General features: G+C 35.8%; 2 protein-coding genes across 2 annotated transcripts; one reads left to right on the forward strand and one right to left on the reverse strand.

Moving 5' to 3' along the window:
• The first annotated feature begins 223 nt into the window (after nucleotides 1–223).
• LOC131023772 (diacylglycerol O-acyltransferase 2D) lies at nucleotides 224–5,701 on the forward strand. Its single transcript, XM_057953355.1, has 9 exons — nucleotides 224–673; nucleotides 759–833; nucleotides 927–1,012; nucleotides 2,022–2,128; nucleotides 2,213–2,368; nucleotides 2,977–3,063; nucleotides 3,975–4,072; nucleotides 5,130–5,217; nucleotides 5,470–5,701. Exons 1-9 carry the CDS (start codon nucleotides 468–470, stop codon nucleotides 5,569–5,571), a joined length of 1,005 nt encoding a protein of 334 aa, XP_057809338.1. The 5' UTR covers nucleotides 224–467; the 3' UTR covers nucleotides 5,572–5,701.
• Nucleotides 5,702–11,430: 5,729 nt separating this feature from the next.
• LOC131023773 (serine/threonine-protein phosphatase 7) lies at nucleotides 11,431–16,876 on the reverse strand. Its single transcript, XM_057953356.1, has 5 exons — nucleotides 16,259–16,876; nucleotides 14,463–14,954; nucleotides 13,120–13,266; nucleotides 11,972–12,079; nucleotides 11,431–11,754 (listed from the first exon to the last, which is right to left on the reverse strand). The coding sequence occupies exons 1-5, from the start codon at nucleotides 16,787–16,789 to the stop codon at nucleotides 11,650–11,652; spliced, it is 1,383 nt and encodes a 460-aa protein (XP_057809339.1). The 5' UTR covers nucleotides 16,790–16,876; the 3' UTR covers nucleotides 11,431–11,649.
• Nucleotides 16,877–17,302: the final 426 nt, after the last annotated feature.

A 17,302-nucleotide genomic window follows, 5' to 3' on the forward strand; every position in this document is an offset into this window, starting at 1 on the left:
AAAGTGATTAAGATTAATATTATTTCAAATATTATTACTAATTTAATTTGATCATATTAAATTAATTAAAGAAATAATTTATACATAAACTATTTCATACTCCTATATTATAGTAATAAAAATAACATAAAATAATTATAAATGATGATATAAAATAATTTCCGTCGAAATTCCACGGGTCAGACGCTAGCTTATAATTAACCCATAGTTAGTAGTGGACACTGGGCAGTAAGAAATTAGTTGGAAGTTTTGTTTTCTTCTTGTAGATCGAAAATTGAATGGCACGTGTCGGCGCTGACATGTGATTATGTGAGAACTTTTAGGTAGCATCCAGAAAGTGTTGGACGAAAAGTCGCTGAGATATAAATAGATAGTGAAGTGGCGTTGTTTTCCACACGCCATTTCCAGCTCTCCCATTTCAATCGCTTTTACGTCTTCTTCTCTCCAATTCTGCTCCTTCTACTCCAATGGCGTCTGAGCCCAACGGCGACGTCAGGAGGCGGAAATCGCCCTCGTCAGAGCCAGAGGCGGATACCGCGGTCGAGTTCAAGGGCACTCGGGGATCTCTTATTCATTCGATTCTTGCAATTGTTCTGTGGCTGGGCTCCGTCCATCTCATCGTTTTCATCGTCCTCGCCTCGTTTATCTTCCTCCCCTTTCCCAAATCACTCGGGTTCGTAACCCCTGTTATCATTAATGCCTGCGTTTTGGTTCCGCCTTTCTGGGTTTTAACGAATCTGTCGCGGCCTTCGTTGCAGAGGAATTGTGTTGCTCTTCATATTTATGGTGATTCCAATCAATGAGCGCAGCAAATGGGGCCGGAATTTGGGCAGGTTATCTTGTGGAGTTTGCATATGCGAATTCATTTTTTTGCTCTTAATTATATGCGTTTGTGGGATTGAATGTGTTGGTGAATGATTTATCAGGTATATATGTAAGCATGCAGTTGGTTACTTTCCGTTGACGTTGCATGTAGAAGACATCAAAGCCTTCGATCCTAATGAGGCATATGGTAAAGCTACTTCTTTTCTAGTGTGATTTTGTCCCTTTTTTTCTTTTCATATATAGCACTTTTTCTTGTGAGTTATTTACCTAAATCAAAGTAAAAGGTTTTATTCTGAGGGTCAATAACTCCGTCAACTGTAGTGAATGGGACTGCTGCACGGATCATTCCTTGTAGTTGAGGATATCCAACTTCTGGAAATGTGCTTTTCTTAAAATGGTTATTTAGGATCATCCTTGAGTTAATTAGCTTGGCAAGGTAGTGTAGGCTCGATAGCAAAGAGTTCATCTGAGTGAAATCGACAAATTTGAGATTGACCAGTCGAGGGAGTTCTGCGATGCTAATGAGCATGGAGAGCTCAAGTTGAATGCTAATTTGAAATTCAGGGAAGATAATATGGTGGCAGTACCAAGAGTACAGTCTCTTGGTTGCTTCATTTTGAGATAACACAATTTTATCAAACTGGAATTGATATTATTGGTAATCTGAACAGGATTTATCCTAAATGAAGGTTAGAGTTTTTATTTAAATAGCAGGCAACCACTTTCTTAAGATGTCTGAATCATTATGCCGAGTCCGAAGCCTTTGAACTGCATGAATAATAACACAAAATCCCCAATTTTTTGTTTGGTAGCAAAGTACAATCACCGCACACAGGTAAAGGTTACCATATTATTTGCCTTAGTGGAATGTTAATAGGGAAGTAGGGAGCTATTCTTTCAGCTAGTTTTAATATGTATGAATCAGTATTGTCAAGTCCAAAACCTTTGAGCTGTATGAATAATATAATACAACTTAGTTTCCCCAATATTGTTTTTTTTTATAGCAAAGTACAATCACAGCATACAGGTAAAGGTTACCGTATGTCCGTATTATTTGCATTAGTGGAATGTTACTAGGGAATTAGGGAGCTATTCTTTCAGCTAGTTTGTGCCTTGTCTTGCTAAATTTTCATAGCCCAAATATTTAGACAAGAGAATCCCCAGCTTCCTGAAAGTCCGACCTCTATTTGTCGCAGTTTTTGGTTATGAAACACATTCAGTTTGGCCTATTGGAGTAGTTGCACTAGCAGATCTTACCGGTTTCATGCCTCTGCCGAAGATCAAGGTTCTTGCGAGTACTGCTGTAAGAATCACATGCATTTACATATCCTGAACTCATAATAGTGATTTTCCATATCCAAAATTTGATTACGGATAACCCTTTCAGGTGTTCTACACTCCATTCATGCGACATATATGGTCGTGGTTGGGACTCTCATCTGCCACAAGGAAAAATTTTACTGCACTTTTGTCATCTGGTTATAGCTGCATTTTAGTACCAGGGGGAGTCCAGGAGGCCTGCTACATGGAGCATGGCTCTGAGGTGATCCTTAGCAACTCAGAAACTTTCTGCTATTGCTTCTCTATTAATTAATCACATAATTTTTTGTCCTTCTACCATCTTCATTTCTTTTCACCTTTTCAAGAAGCTTGCTGTAAATAAATCTTACCTACTTTGTCTTCATGACATTCTCACCTCTTAACCATACATGCTTCCTATATTGATGAAGATTTAATTAGACGGAACAGCAGGAAATATACATATATGTGTGTGTGTGTGTGTGTGTGTGTGATTATTTTGTATATTATAAAAGAAAGATGTGAAAAGCCCAGAAGCTTCCATTTGTGGGTTTGTCACAAAACTTGCAAGCGAGACTTTTATACTTGAATAGTTTGATGTAGTCTCTATGCATGTCTGCACACTTTTGTTCAGATTGTAACGGCAAATTGGGGACAGGAAATGTATTTGACGGCAGTATACAATTCATGTTACTCTTGTATGTTGAAGGGTGGCTGGTGTGACTGTTGGTAGTGCTGGATTTCATTGTTAAATATCACAGTTAGTTAAAACAATTCTAATTACCCTGTTTTCTTACCTTAAGCTGCAGTGAACTAGCTGCTGGTTTAAATTATCTTGTCTTTCATGCACAGGTTGCCTTTCTTCAAAGTAGAAAAGGATTTGTGCGAATTGCTATGGAGACCGGCAAACCTCTTGTTCCTGTTTTCTGCTTTGGTCAGGTGTGTCAATTTTCATTCTTTCCCTCGTCATTTGGAATGACGATAGTATTATAAATTTGTAAGAGTAACCCATTAGGCACTTGAAAAAACCAGTGCTACTACGTATATATGTGACATGCATTGGATATCTATGAATACACACTTTCCGAATGGAATACTGCTAGCGAGCAGCTTTTTTGCGCTTCTGCCTGGATTTCTTATGAGTTTGTTCACATATTTTTATTGATTCAGGTTTTATCTTACCAGAATTAGTAGGTTGAATATAAGTTAGATCGGAGTTGAGGTGAATCATAACCATCCTGATGAATTTGGGATAGTTTGTCGCCATGCTGGAGGGTTATGACCTTTGGATGCTCTGTGTACCCCTCCAACTCTGTTAGAATAAGACTGGGATCATAGGAAACAGTGGATGAAACTCCCAGCACCAAGCATATATAAAAAATGTGAAGCCGTTGTCGCTATCACCTGTTCATAAAAAACAATTCGATGCACAATGTTTGGATTTAAAATATTTATTTGCCAGCACATAAAGGAGCGTGTTGAACAAATTTAATCATTAAATGATTCTCTCCTTTAAGATGAACATGGTGCAGCATCTCTTATTTAGCTAATGAAATGCTAGGGAATTTTTAAAAAAATACCAGCAACGCACTTCATGCTATAAAAAGAAAATAAAGAAAGAAACAGACTTGAAATGTAATGAAGCAAATTAATAACGAGAACCTGGAGTGAAATTGCCTTGAGTGTTTATGCAAGTGGTTGCACTTGCCTCTGCAGTTATTGTTTGCACTAACACTAATGTTGAGTTACTTACACCTTGAGCATTGTAATATTTTGTAATTGTGTAATGGTTTATAGCCCTTTCCAGAAACTCAAAACATTACTGACCCTTTGGTTTAATTATTCTGCAGAGTGATGTATATAAATGGTGGAAACCAGGTGGGAAACTTTTCAGGGAATTCTCTAGAGCCATAAAGTTCACACCCTTTGTGTTCTGGGGCGTTCTAGGGTATGTTCATTTTGGAAAATTGTGTTACTCAATTCTTGATATTCTTGAAGTTTCTTCTTCTTGAATGCGATTTAGATCTTGTTTGAAGCCTTGCTAGTTATTTCGAAAATACTGAGTCATTGATAGTTTAGACTTTTTAAAATAAGCCTAAAATGTAGAATGGAAAGGAATCTAGAATTTGAATGTGTGATTTAGACTAGAAGGTCAATGAGGGGTTTTTTGAGGACGTGAAAGACATATTTCATTCTTTAATATTTTCAGCGTAGCAGGTGTCTTTTTTTCTTCATAATTGTAACTGACTGAATCCTATCCCTTTCCATCATGCTCACGATTGTATATGATATGAGATTTCAAGGGCCACAGGTTCCATTAATAATTTATGATGTGAGCAATCACGACCCTTAGGCTCTTAAGAATCTTTAACCTCCTCAATGGTTTATCTTAGATCAAGATGTTCTATAGCCATCCACTAAAGCCCAATTGCTAGTGTCAGAGATCTCAGTGAGGGAAATTTAGTTTTATAACCCTTTGTCCTTTTTACATTGAGGAACATAAATGATCACTTATTGGGAAAAAGATTTGACGTATATACTAACAAAAATAGGGAAAGGTGGAAGACTTCATTATTTCAAAATTTACCAGAAAGCCTTAAAATTGAGAAACAACGTCAATGGTGCTCTGTCATTGGATTATATATGCTCCAATCATTGGAAAGTATTGGTTGATTGTGAAGAGCATTTTATGTGATGTCTGGTTGTTCTAGGATCTATGTTGATAATCATCTCATCTCTAAGATCATGAATGCCTGGAGATTCTTTTAACAGAACCGTCTTCACATAATTTTCTTTTGCTCTTGTGCTACCTGATGTATCTGTGTAACGCAGACTCCTGGCCCTTATACCTTCTATAAGATCTTTTCTCAACTCTTTTTCTTCATTTATTTCAAACCGAGGAAAACTAAGTGCCATCTGTTAATAAGTACTAATCTGCAGTTCGATTTCCATTTTGATGTTAGAAAAAGTTCTCATCTGTGCTGAATTTGACAATTCTTTTGCAGTTCACCTCTGCCTTTTAGAAAGCCGCTCCACGTGGTGGTCGGTGAACCGATTATGATGAAGAAAAACCCACAACCTACCAAAGAAGAGGTATACCCTTGTATGGATATAAGTTATAACTATATGTGTACAAAAATAGTATATGCTGTGAGGTAGATCATCCTCAAATGTCCGAGTTTCAAAATGCGCTGCTAATAGTTCACGAGTCTGTACTAGTGATGGGAACTCATGGGTAAACTTGAGATTAAGATAGGAAACAGTAGAAGCATTCAATAAACATAACGTGCATTAGGAAAGGTTTTATATGTATGATTATTTGATTTGTGTAACATCAAATACAAGGTTGCGGAGGTCCATGCCCGGTTTGTGGAAGCGCTTCAAGATCTTTTCGAACGACACAAAGCAAGGGTTGGTCACCCGGACTTACAGCTAAGGATTCTGTAATATTAATATAGGCGAAGCTTTGTATCATCAATCTCTGTTGTTGTATATTTCTACCTGATTTGTTATTTGTAGCTCACTTGCGTCTGCCCTAACCATTTTTACTAATAATATTGCTTAGATCACAACATCACTCTCATACTTGCTGCACACGCACTCACGTACAGACATTGCAATTTTGTTATGCTGTTTATAACTTATTTCTATCTTAATCCTGCATTTGGGGACAAGAATTATGTGGATGGGAAACCTAGGACCATTCTATTGGAACACAATTGTCTAATATTTCCAATATATTATTGTGCACGGCGCTGTAATAACAAGAATCATAAATTTGATTCTCCAAAAAAAAAATCATAAATGAAAATATATTAGTTTATGATGTATGATTTGATATATTAGAGTTAGAGAGTGGCATCTGTCGAGGCAAGTCAAGATTGAGGGCTGAAAAATAGTGGCAATCGTCGAGTCAAGTCGAGATTGAGGGCTAAAAAATGGACGCGGGATATTTATGATACAAAGTTGATAGATTGAGGTTTAGATAAATATTTCTTATAATTTGTGATATTTTTGATAAAAGGGTATAGTTTGGGATTTAAAATGGTACTCCCTCCGTCCCAATTAAGTTGATCAACTTCTTTTTGGCATGAAATTTAAGAAACTAGTGTTTTAAGTGTGTATGATAATAAAGTGATAAATGATTAGATATGCCTTGCTTATATGGGCTGGTCTTGGGTGCGACCGTCGCACAGTGTGCGACGGGTCTGCCCCGGCCCGCGCCCGACCCGGCCCGCAATCCAGACCCGAAATCTTAAATCCTAAATTATTACATTTGTTTATAATAATTATTACTTTTAATAAGCATGAAATATACATTTGTTCGCACAAATGTATACTTATATAAATATAGGTATTTTTCTTCATTTAATATACAGTATTATATTTTCTAAACCCTAAATTCTATAAACTAAACCCTAAACCCTGTAAACTAAACCCTAAGCGTGAACACTAAACCCTAATAGGTGAAGACTAAACCCTAAGTCTGAACATTAAACCCTAATAGGAGTATTTACTTTTAATAAGCATAAGATATACATTTGGTCGCACAAATGTATACTTATATTAATATAAATATTTACCTTCATTCAATATAAAATATTATACATATCAGTATACATTTATATGAACAAATGTATATATTATGTTTATTAAAAGTAACCATTATTATAAACAAATGTAATAATTATGAGTATGGGTCAAACCCACGCGGGTCAGGGTTCCGGGTCAGGAGGGCGGGTTTGGGCCGGGTCGACCCATCGCACACCTGTGCGACCGTCGCACAGGAGAATTAGCGTGCTTATATTTATTCCATATAAGAAAATTGATCAATTTAATTGGGACAACTTAAAAAAGAATATTGATCAAGTTAATTGAATCTGAAGGATGTATTTGTTTTGTGCTATCATTTAAAAGTAGGCATCCCGTGATCCACAACAAGATTTCGAGGCCAAAAAAGGGAAAATGGGCTCGGGATATTATTGATACCAATTTGGTAATTTGATATTTAAATAAATATTTCTTACATATCGAAACATTTTAGATAAAATAAATTCAATTTAACATTTAAAGTGATATTTAATATCAATTAATTGCATTCTTTATGTTATATAGTAGTATCTACTTTGAATTTAAGATTATTATGAAGAGATGAATCTACAAATATTGAATAATCTAATGATATATACTCCATCCGTCTTATTTATATAAGTTTGTTTCATAAAAGACAATGTTTTTTTCACTCATTTTTTTTATTAATTCTTTAATTTATTCTAACATAAAAGGCAATGTTTTTTCACTCATTTATTAATAATTTTTTACTTTATTCTAATTTTAATTCATCATTAAATAATAAATATAGGTATATTAGAAAGTTTACTTGTACGCCCTCCGTCCCAAACGAAATGTCCTATTTTCCTTTTTGGACTGTCCCAAACGAAATGCCTTGTTTTCTTTTTTGGCAATACACTCTCTCTCTATACTTAATATTTAAATAATTTCCACCAACCCACTTTATCTACTTTATACACATTTCTTAATCTCCGTGCCGAAAAGAAATGAGACATTTCGTTTGGGACGAAGGGAGTATATTTTTATTTTCAGTTCTTTTTCACCTATATAATTGAGACAGGAGGGAGTATCTATTATATAATAGGATTAAGCCTTAACCTATGGCATATCTAAAATCTCACCATTTCAAAATTTACCATATATAATCTTCATCATTTATTAATTAATTAACTATTACATTCTATATAAAGATTCATTAATCATAATAAATATAATTAATAATAAATATATATATAATAATAATAATATTAACATTACATATAATCTAAATTAATAAATTTTATTATTTATTTTTTCTAGATAAAAATTAGATTTACATGTCTGATAAGAAAAAAAATTATAATTTATGTACGACAAATTATTTTAATTGAATGTTAGTGATTAGATGTATATTTGTTATTAATTTTATATTTCTCAATAGCGTACATATTATATGTATATGTTGCAATATATTATATTGTATGAATATATATATATATATATATATATATATATATATATATATATATATATATATATAGGGAGAGGTTCAGGAAAGAACCATAAATAAAAGAAGACCGGAGAACCATTTTCAGTCATTCGATCATCAAGATCTACGGTGGATGCATCATCTTGTTGGATGAATGCAGATTCTGGGTTCGAATCCTGAAGGGAGCATTTTTTTTTTTAGTGCATTAATTTTAACAGCGGATGCATTAATTTTTACAGTGAATGCATTAGATTTGATGGTTCTCCCGTTCTCACGAATAATGTAGTTCTCTCTAGAACCACACCACATATATATATATATATATACATATATATATGTAATATTTATATTCTTAATTTTCAATAAAATTAATTTTGAATTGAGACATGCACATATATGTAAATTATGAACGGGTCCGGTCATTGATTTACATGTTTGCATAATAAGGCACAAACTCTATAAACTGATTACTTTAAAACAAAATCTTATTATATGTCTATCAAAATAATTAAAATTTTATTTTTATTTTTTATAAAATAAATCCATACATTTTATTTATATAGGAAAGAAAAATATATTTTTCATTTCTGCAAACTTTATTTGTTTCTGTTCGTCCATTACTACAACAACAACAACAATAACAACAACAACAACAACAACAATAATAATAATAATAATAATAATAATAATAATAATAATAATAATAATAATAATAATAATAATAATAATAATAATAATAATAATAATAATACTACTACGATTAGGCCTTAGCCTACGTGGCAGGCCTCAAATTCTTTCTTTTCAATCTCAATCTCCAACGTGGCATTTGAGAATCCAATCTATATATTCTCATTCTCACTTTTAAAACAAAAGTCAGGCCTCCCTCTTCCTCACGACTCCCTTTTCCTCACCCCATCGCCGCCGTCCCTGAATTAGGTCGGCGTCGTCTCCCCCTTCACTGTCTCTCTCTTCTCTCAATCCTTTTCTCTCTCTAAAGTCGATTGCACACTCAAATTGAGCCCTAATTCCCCCCTTAAACTGCCCGCCTCTCTCTCTCTCTAAATTCAGGCGTCGCCGCCGTCCTAAGGGCGGCGTTGCTCCGCCTCATCTCTGACTCCCTCTTCCATTCCTTAATTAGTTCGATTCGGTTTCCACTTCTTAAACCCATGAGAATTCTCCATTCGAAGCAATTAATACAAGAGCCCTAATATTTCTTTTTCCTATAACCCGTTATCGTTCCTTCTTCTAGACTCCGGCGAAATAGTCGCCGCTGAGCTTGCGGTTCGTCCGCCGCCGAGTCACCGCTGAGTTGAGCTGCCAGAGCAGAGCTACCAGAGCAGAGATGCCAGAGCCAGAGCTAGCCAGAGCAGAGATGCCAGAGCCAGAGCTAACCAGAGCAGAGATGCCAGAGCAAAGCTTCCAGAGCAGAGTTGCCAAAGCAGAGCTTCCAGAGCAAAGCTGCCAGAGCCAGAGCTAACCAGAGCAGAGGGCCAGAGCCAAGTTGCCAGAGCAGAGATGCCAGAGCTAAGTCATTAAAGTCAGAGCCAGAGCTAAGTCGCCAGATCCAGAGTCAGAGCTAAGTCGTTAGAGTCAGAGCCAGAGCCAAATCGCCAGATCCAGAGTCAGAGCTAAGCTATTAGAGCCAGAGCGCGGAGCCACACGCCATAGACAATTCGCCAGAAGGCGGAGCTACTTAGCAGAGCGGAGGAGTAAAAGTCTGCCCCAAGGAAGGAAATCCAGAGCTACTAGACAGAGCGGGATGATGAGGACAGAATCCAGCTCTGTAATTAGGGGACAACGACATGACAAGTTATAATCTAATAATAGCCTTAATTAGTTTAATGGCGAGCATGCGGAATAGATGACCAAACGAATTTACTACTTTACCCCGACTGTAATGCCTATAAATACCTACGATGATGAAATAAAGCACACGCTCTCTCTTTTACTGCTTTAAGAACTCTTCTCTTTCATTTCTCTCTATAGTTTGAACTAATAAAATTACATATATAAATAAAATATCTAAATTGTTAGAGTTATGTTTGTTAGATAGTTGACAATTGGAGTCATGGTTGAATATAATTTCATATTTGATGATGCTCTCTCAAACTCTAGATGAGATGATGCTCAAAACTCCAGACGAGATGATGCTCTTTCAAGTTTTAGACGAGATGATTCTCTTTTAAGTTTCAGACAAGATGATGCTCAGAAGTTAGAGATGATCTGTCAAGTTTGCGACGAGATGATGCCCACAACTTGGTTGGTCTTAAAACTCCAAATGATACAATGTTCGATAAATCAGTTATGGTCTTTTAAATATCAGGCGAGATTATTTTCATAATTAGTTATGCTTTTAGAAATTCGGAATTATATGATACTCACAATTCAATTATGATTTTTCAAACTCCATATAAAATTATGGTCAAAAGGCAAAATAAAAAAAAAATTGAACAAAATTAATAAATCTTGTAACAACAAATGCAACAAATCGATCCGCCATCATACCTATGTCAAATTTATATGTATTTCTACTCTTTTTTTTTTTTACGCGTTAACTTTTTATAAAATTTCATATGAAAACTAATGAGTATTTTTATGATCTCAACAAAATTAATAATTTAATTGCTAAAAGTTGTTGAGATTAATATAATTTTAAATGTATTACTAATTTAATTTAATTTAATTAATTATATAAATAATTTACATAAAAAATTATTTTATATAATTATCATAAGAATAACATAAAATATACTTCCTCCGTCCATGAAAGAATTTCCTAGGAGGGAGTGGCACGGGTTTTAAGAAAAAATATTGTTGAGTGTATTGAGAGTATATAAAAGGTAGTTGAGGGTATTGGGAATGGTGAAAATGTGTTATAATTAATTTTGGGAGTTGTAAAAAGTGAAAAGTAAGATGATTATAAGTGATGGGGTATAGTCCAAAAATAGGTAGGAAGTTCTTTTGTGGACGTCTCAAAAAGGAAAGATAAGAAGTTCTTTCGTGGACGGAGGGAGTATAAATTACAAGAAAATATGTACCCGTCGAATTTCGACGGGTAATACACTAGTATAATATAATTGGATAAACGGTGCACAGATTGTTGAGTTTTAGCATAGTAGAAAACTGAAAAGAGTGTTTTGGAAAGGAAAGGCACTGCTCCTTAAAGCGCTCAAATATAATGAATTTGAAATTGAGGTATTTGAGTTTTCTTTACACTGATTCAACTAAAATCTAAACGAACCACTACACAATAATTTGCAAGAAAATGAAAAAAATCCGATGTCATTAGACCTTCATATTCAACAGCACAATGTAACATAATGTACAAGATTATGATATTCACCATTAGTGAATCAATACTTGAAAAGGGCGTCACAGGTATAATAAAAATACACTCTCATAAATACATAATACACACTTCAATAAAGAAGGCAAAAGAGCATACACAAAAATTTATTCGGTATGATAATCGTAATATTGCCTTTTCAAGCAGCTGCATGCTGCTGCAGTCCAGAATCCGGCACCATTGATACCAGGTCCAACTCTTCATCAGAATCGATAACATCTTCAAAATCGTAATAAGGATTTACCTACCAAGATCGTTAAACCATTTTTTAGAACATTGAAAATCATTCTTTCGTGTATGAAATATATATCTCCACAGTAACATGCATGTAGAAAGACTGCAGACATCCTCCATCTTCAGATGGAAGCTTTTCTTTTCAAGCTTCCACATTATATATGTGACTAGTAACTATTTACATTTTCTTGACAAAATTGTTTTTCGGGCTTAGTAGGAAACATTACCTTCGGTCTTGGGGTAACAGCTTCAAAGCTGTGAAAAATTGGTGTGTCGAAGTTTGGAGGTTCCAAGACAATATAGGCTCCTTTGTTTTTGTATCGCTCTTCTGTTGCCTGTAAATAAGACAAAAGATCAAGATGAGAACCGTAAAAACGCATCTTAGAACTCCAAGTTCTGGACTCCTGGATCAAATTTGACATCTAACTTCCCAAACATGATTTGACATCTTCTAAGGAAATTGTCGCCCAAAGTTCCAAAAAAATTAATAGTTCTAACTCACATAAGTAGTTCTGGCAACATTTTCCCAAACATATTTTGACATCTACAATTAAATTTTTACTCCCCAATTATAGAACCAAACATCATTTTCACTATTAAGAAATTCTACCAGAGTCAATTTTTCCTGATATCAGAACCTCTCAAGTCTCCAAAATTCTCAATCAAACACCCCAAGTTTCTCATTCAATTATTAGAGTAAATGATAGCACAAAAACCAGAAGCACTAGGGTATCATGGTTATCAGGTCCAGAAGCACTACGGTATCATGGCTATCAGGTTGACTGACACACTCGTATCTACAAGATAAGGTCTAATTCTGTTACGATATCCCACATCGGTTCCACATGAAAGTGTGGAATGGTATATAAGAGGGGGTCAACCCTTTACCCTTGACCATGGTTTTGGGTTAAGTTAGGGCTCCCTAACTTATATGCCTGTTAGGGTCTTAAAAAAGAACTTGGCATGTGGCATGATTCAATTGTAACAAATTCAATTTAAACTGCATGAAACATTTCTGGATTATCGTAACAAATTCCTACTATTTTAAACTTTTTTATGGGTCTTAAAAAAGAACTTGGCATGTGGCATGATTCAATTGTTAACTTTCTAAGCTCTTAAACCCTTAAGATGCATGGTCCAGCAAACTTTAGCATCGTAGTATCTAAGGTAAATAGAAATAGAACTGGCATATATGTTCGGTCTACTTGCTTAAGTCTCATCAGATAAGATAGCAAAATACCAAATCCGTGCAGGTGCGGAACTTCTACATTGCATTTGTTAATCTTTTAGGGTAAACAGAGCATGGGAAAAGCTCTAGGTTACAACTAAAACTTGAGTGATTACAAGGCTCTAAATGCAGAGAGCATGAAGCTACCTGAAATTGTGGATAATCTGGGGCGCTGAATAATGTGATGAGCTTGCCGGATTCGACAATATGATCTACAGTATATCCGACATCCATTCCTCCAAAATCAGGCCGCTTATCCCGTGCATCAGGGCCTTCATGTGACCTGATGACTAACTGAATTGCAGGAAATGAATAGTACATGAACACATCAATTTTGCAATCGGTAAGCTCATACAGAAGAGGAATGAGATGAATATATAAAACACAAAATCTACACTAAGGAGCCAGGCACTTACCACAACCAACTTGGTTTCAGTAAAATAACTCCACGAAAAGGCAAATGCAAGGATATGTGATACCTAAAAGTAAAACTTCAAACACACAAATGTACTATGCAGCATTCTGTGTACGAGTTTGGGTTCAAATGCAAAACGACACTTAACATTTCTTGATAATTGCAATTGACAATATGTGACTGCATGAAACATTTCTGGAGACTACGTCATTCCCAAGATCGAGCAGAATTAGGACTCCATCACTCAAGTTAGCAATGTAATTCAGAAAAACTCGTGTTAGAGAGGATGATCTCATTCCCACATAGCCTTATGGTATTTAATGCAGATAAAGTTATAAAATGTAGCCATCAAGGATTAGTCTCATGTCTACTCCAAAAAAAAAAAAAAAACACAGGGAAAATATAAATTCTTGTTTGACAGAAAATAAATTGTTCTGGAATCTGGAGCCTACCTATCTATGTCATATATCAAAATAACTGCAACAAGGAGAAATTTTCAATATTCACCACAAATGACAAACAGATAATTGACACTTTGCAGATTTGAGCAGTTTGTCTTGAGCAAATGATGACACAGAATCACAGATCAAGAATCTGATGTTGGTTACAAGATCTATAGATTATCGTGCCTGAGTCGCTGACCAGGTCTTGTGGTGTGGCAAATGCATGGGACATATGAGATCTAAATGGTGATATAGATTTCCTTCCTGTTCTCAATTCTTACTTCGGTTATTCCACAAGAAATAGTTCACACTATAAAATATACTCCCTCCGTCCCATTACAAATGCCCCTTCCTTTTTTGGCAAATAATTAAAAGACTAATTAACTAATGGGCCCACCACTTACTCTCTCTCTCTATATCTACTTTTACAAATCCCAATATTGTCAGTCTGATGAAGGGATTAGGGTCAGCATGCTCTCCATTGTGCCAACATGTATCAGTAATACAGTTATAAATTCTCGTGTGAAAAGATTCATATGTCAGGTAAATGTATAAAAAGCAAAAATTGCCCAATTTGATATGACTAACCAATAAGAATCTATTCTCATATGAACAGTGGTTTAGTCGAATACCTTTAAATTATACTTCTTCAAAAATTCTTCAGTACAATCCGGACCATACAAGAGGCCAATTCCTCTCTCAGTATTTGGGGAAAGACCAGGGCTCATTGATGGATCTGACCATAGGATGTCACCAGGAATCAAGTTCTGACCTTCCCAGGGAGGATCAAGGACAGATCTTCTAGCTTTTGCTAACTCCTCAAAGGAACCGAGAATTAAAGAATTCACCTCAGGGTTGTGAAGAACCTTACGATTCTTCTTTTTAGACCTTTTCGAAGGAGTGATGATCGTGCCACGGAAAAGCCCTCCATGTGCAGTGTAAACTTGCCCAGCTATGATAGAAGCAAGGGGGAGTCCTTCGAAACATCCCAAACACTTTCTGTAGACATGCTTTCCATTATCACCATATTTAACTAACACTTCCTTTTCAAATCCATATACAGAAGTGCAATACTTAGATTCATGATTTCCACGAAGCAAAAATACCCTGTGAGGCATAAGAACCTACAAAGTATATGAACCCCATTATGATCTCAAATTACAGTAGTATCTTTAACTTGTTATTATTGAATGGTTGAGCTTTTTCATATGACAAGAATCCTCTTTTGAGAAAGCTATAGTAGTATGAAACAATACAGGTACAGGATACAAGTGACAAGTAAGCAACGTCCAGAGTTTTATCAGCCTTTTACACACCGATTCTCTCTTCTCTGGACAGAAACAAAAACGGGCTGAAGGTGATGGAATCATAATATGTGCATTGGATGACATTCCAAAAACCAAATAATCTTCATCTTATTCATTATTTTCCAATCACATCCACTTCAGTGGGCAATTAAAGTAAAAATAATCCAGCAAACTGTTATCTAGAAATGGCAAAAACATATCAAAAAAGGAATATGCACATAACAGCTCATCAGAAATCCAACACATGCCAAAAACATAACACTGCTCATATGACATGTCTGGAGCATTAGGTAATGCAACAGGGAAATCATGTTTCAAAATGGAAGCAAAAAAAACTAGGTATGATCAAATAAAAATTCCATGCTGTTAATTTGGCAGGTATCAAGTCTTGAGGGAATATTGCATATGAATTTAATAGATGTACTGGAGTAAGGAGAGAAAAGAAGCATATTGGTATCGAAGAAGTCGTCCTTATCTTCCATAATATATCACTCATCATTAACAAAAGTTTGTTTATACTTGAGGTGAGAAGACAATTTACTGGAAGAGTAATTCAATGTTTTGGGGATTTGTATGACTCCTGCAGGTAAGACTTACTCAGCACTGACGAAGATGAGGAAACAAAGTGGAAGATAAAATAAAGCTGTGAACTTGAAAGGACTGGCTGTGCTGCTGTGCCAGTTACAGCATCAGAGACTAACTAGTCGAACCCCTAATTGTCTAAACATAGCAGAAACACAGGCATGCTTAAGCTACAAGTAGATCCAGATCAATCTAAGAGGCAAAACTACCATTTACTGAGATCTTTGTTTCTGACGAGTAGCAAATATCAGTCTTACGAAATAAGGCAACTTTTTAGTCTCAGTTAATGAAGATATCAAGGAATTTAGTATTGAACAAGGCACGAAAGACAGAATGATAATTCAAGCTAACCTATTTCACCCAAAGAAATCACATGGGCACCAAAGCAAACAAGATTAAACTCTAGAACGAAAAGGAACTAGAAAGACCAATCACCTAACCACTTCATTTCCTCCGACGCATCACAGAAAATCCCAAATTTAGCCAGTCACAGAACTAACATAGCCGAAAACAACAAGTTCACGAAACGCAACCCTAACCTTCCACGCCAGCAGAAGCAGAAAAACCTCGAGGCCCCAAGCACCTCTGTCCACATAATCCCCGTTGAACACAAAAAAGCGATCATCGGCCGGAAATCCAGCATTTCTCAGCAGAAACAGAACATCGTGCAACTGACCGTGAACGTCCCCGACCACCACAACGCGGCAATCCGAATTGAGGCCGGAATTCTCATCGATTCTGACGCAATTCGGCTCCTTGTGCAAAATCTTAGAAGCGGTGAGCACAAGTTTGTCGAACACTGCGACGGGGAGCACGGAGGGCAACTCGGAGGGCGGAAGAGTTCTGGAAGCCCATTCGAAGGCCTGCATGAGGTCGGCGACCCAGGAGGCGGAGAGAGCGCCGTCGTCGGGCCATACGATGGGGATCTGAGGGAGATGGGAGAGAGGCGTGGGGGATGGGGACTGTGGCTTGGAATCGGAGGAAGTGGAAGTTGAGGCGGTGGAGAAGAAGTCCTCGTCGGAGGAGGGCGGCGGTGGAGGAGCAGCCACCTGTGGTGGTGATGGGAGCATGGCTGTTGCCTGTGCTGTGATGCTGTGCCAGCGTGGCTTTGATGCTATACCAATTCTTCATATATAATATAATTAATTAAAAGTTTATTGTATATAAATACACCAACTATATTCAAATTCTTATTTTTAAATACTTCGTCTTCGTCCGTCTCTTTTAGGGCATCATCAAGTTTTGAGAAATATTTTTGATAAATGGAGAAAATTAGAAAAAGTGAGAATATGTGGTAGATGATATAGAAATAACTATTTTTCATTAATTAATGCAAAACTTTTAATTTAGCTTGAATTCAAAATTTGGACATAATTCTTCGTGAATCAAGAAAAATAGTTCATAATACTCCCTCCGTCCCACCTCCATAGTCCACTTCACTTTTTCACACATATTAAGAAAATAAAATAAATAGTACTTAGAAAATTCAAATAGTATTTGAAAAATACAAAATATATGTAATTATTCAATTTTGCCTTTATTTATTCTATATTTGACTATATTTAAATAAGGTTACATTGGTA

Source organism: Salvia miltiorrhiza, chromosome 4 (genome assembly GCF_028751815.1).
Source record: "Salvia miltiorrhiza cultivar Shanhuang (shh) chromosome 4, IMPLAD_Smil_shh, whole genome shotgun sequence".
NCBI lineage: Eukaryota > Viridiplantae > Streptophyta > Magnoliopsida > Lamiales > Lamiaceae > Salvia > Salvia miltiorrhiza.

What these genes read in the sequence shown, in the direction of transcription:
- LOC131023772 (XM_057953355.1), top strand. Translation starts at nt 468, where the DNA reads ATGGCGTCTGAGCCCAACGGCGACGTCAGGAGGCGGAAATCGCCCTCG. An exon ending in CCCTTTCCCAAATCACTCGG is followed by an intron (nt 674 to 758) that starts GTTCGTAACCCC and finishes CCTTCGTTGCAG; the next exon opens with AGGAATTGTGTTGCTCTTCA. An exon ending in TGGGGCCGGAATTTGGGCAG is followed by an intron (nt 834 to 926) that starts GTTATCTTGTGG and finishes ATGATTTATCAG; the next exon opens with GTATATATGTAAGCATGCAG.
- LOC131023773 (XM_057953356.1), bottom strand. Translation starts at nt 16,789, where the DNA reads ATGCTCCCATCACCACCACAGGTGGCTGCTCCTCCACCGCCGCCCTCC. An exon ending in TGCTTCTGCTGGCGTGGAAG is followed by an intron (nt 14,955 to 16,258) that starts GTTAGGGTTGCG and finishes TATACTTTGTAG; the next exon opens with GTTCTTATGCCTCACAGGGT. An exon ending in CAGATTATCCACAATTTCAG is followed by an intron (nt 12,080 to 13,119) that starts GTAGCTTCATGC and finishes TCTTATTTACAG; the next exon opens with GCAACAGAAGAGCGATACAA.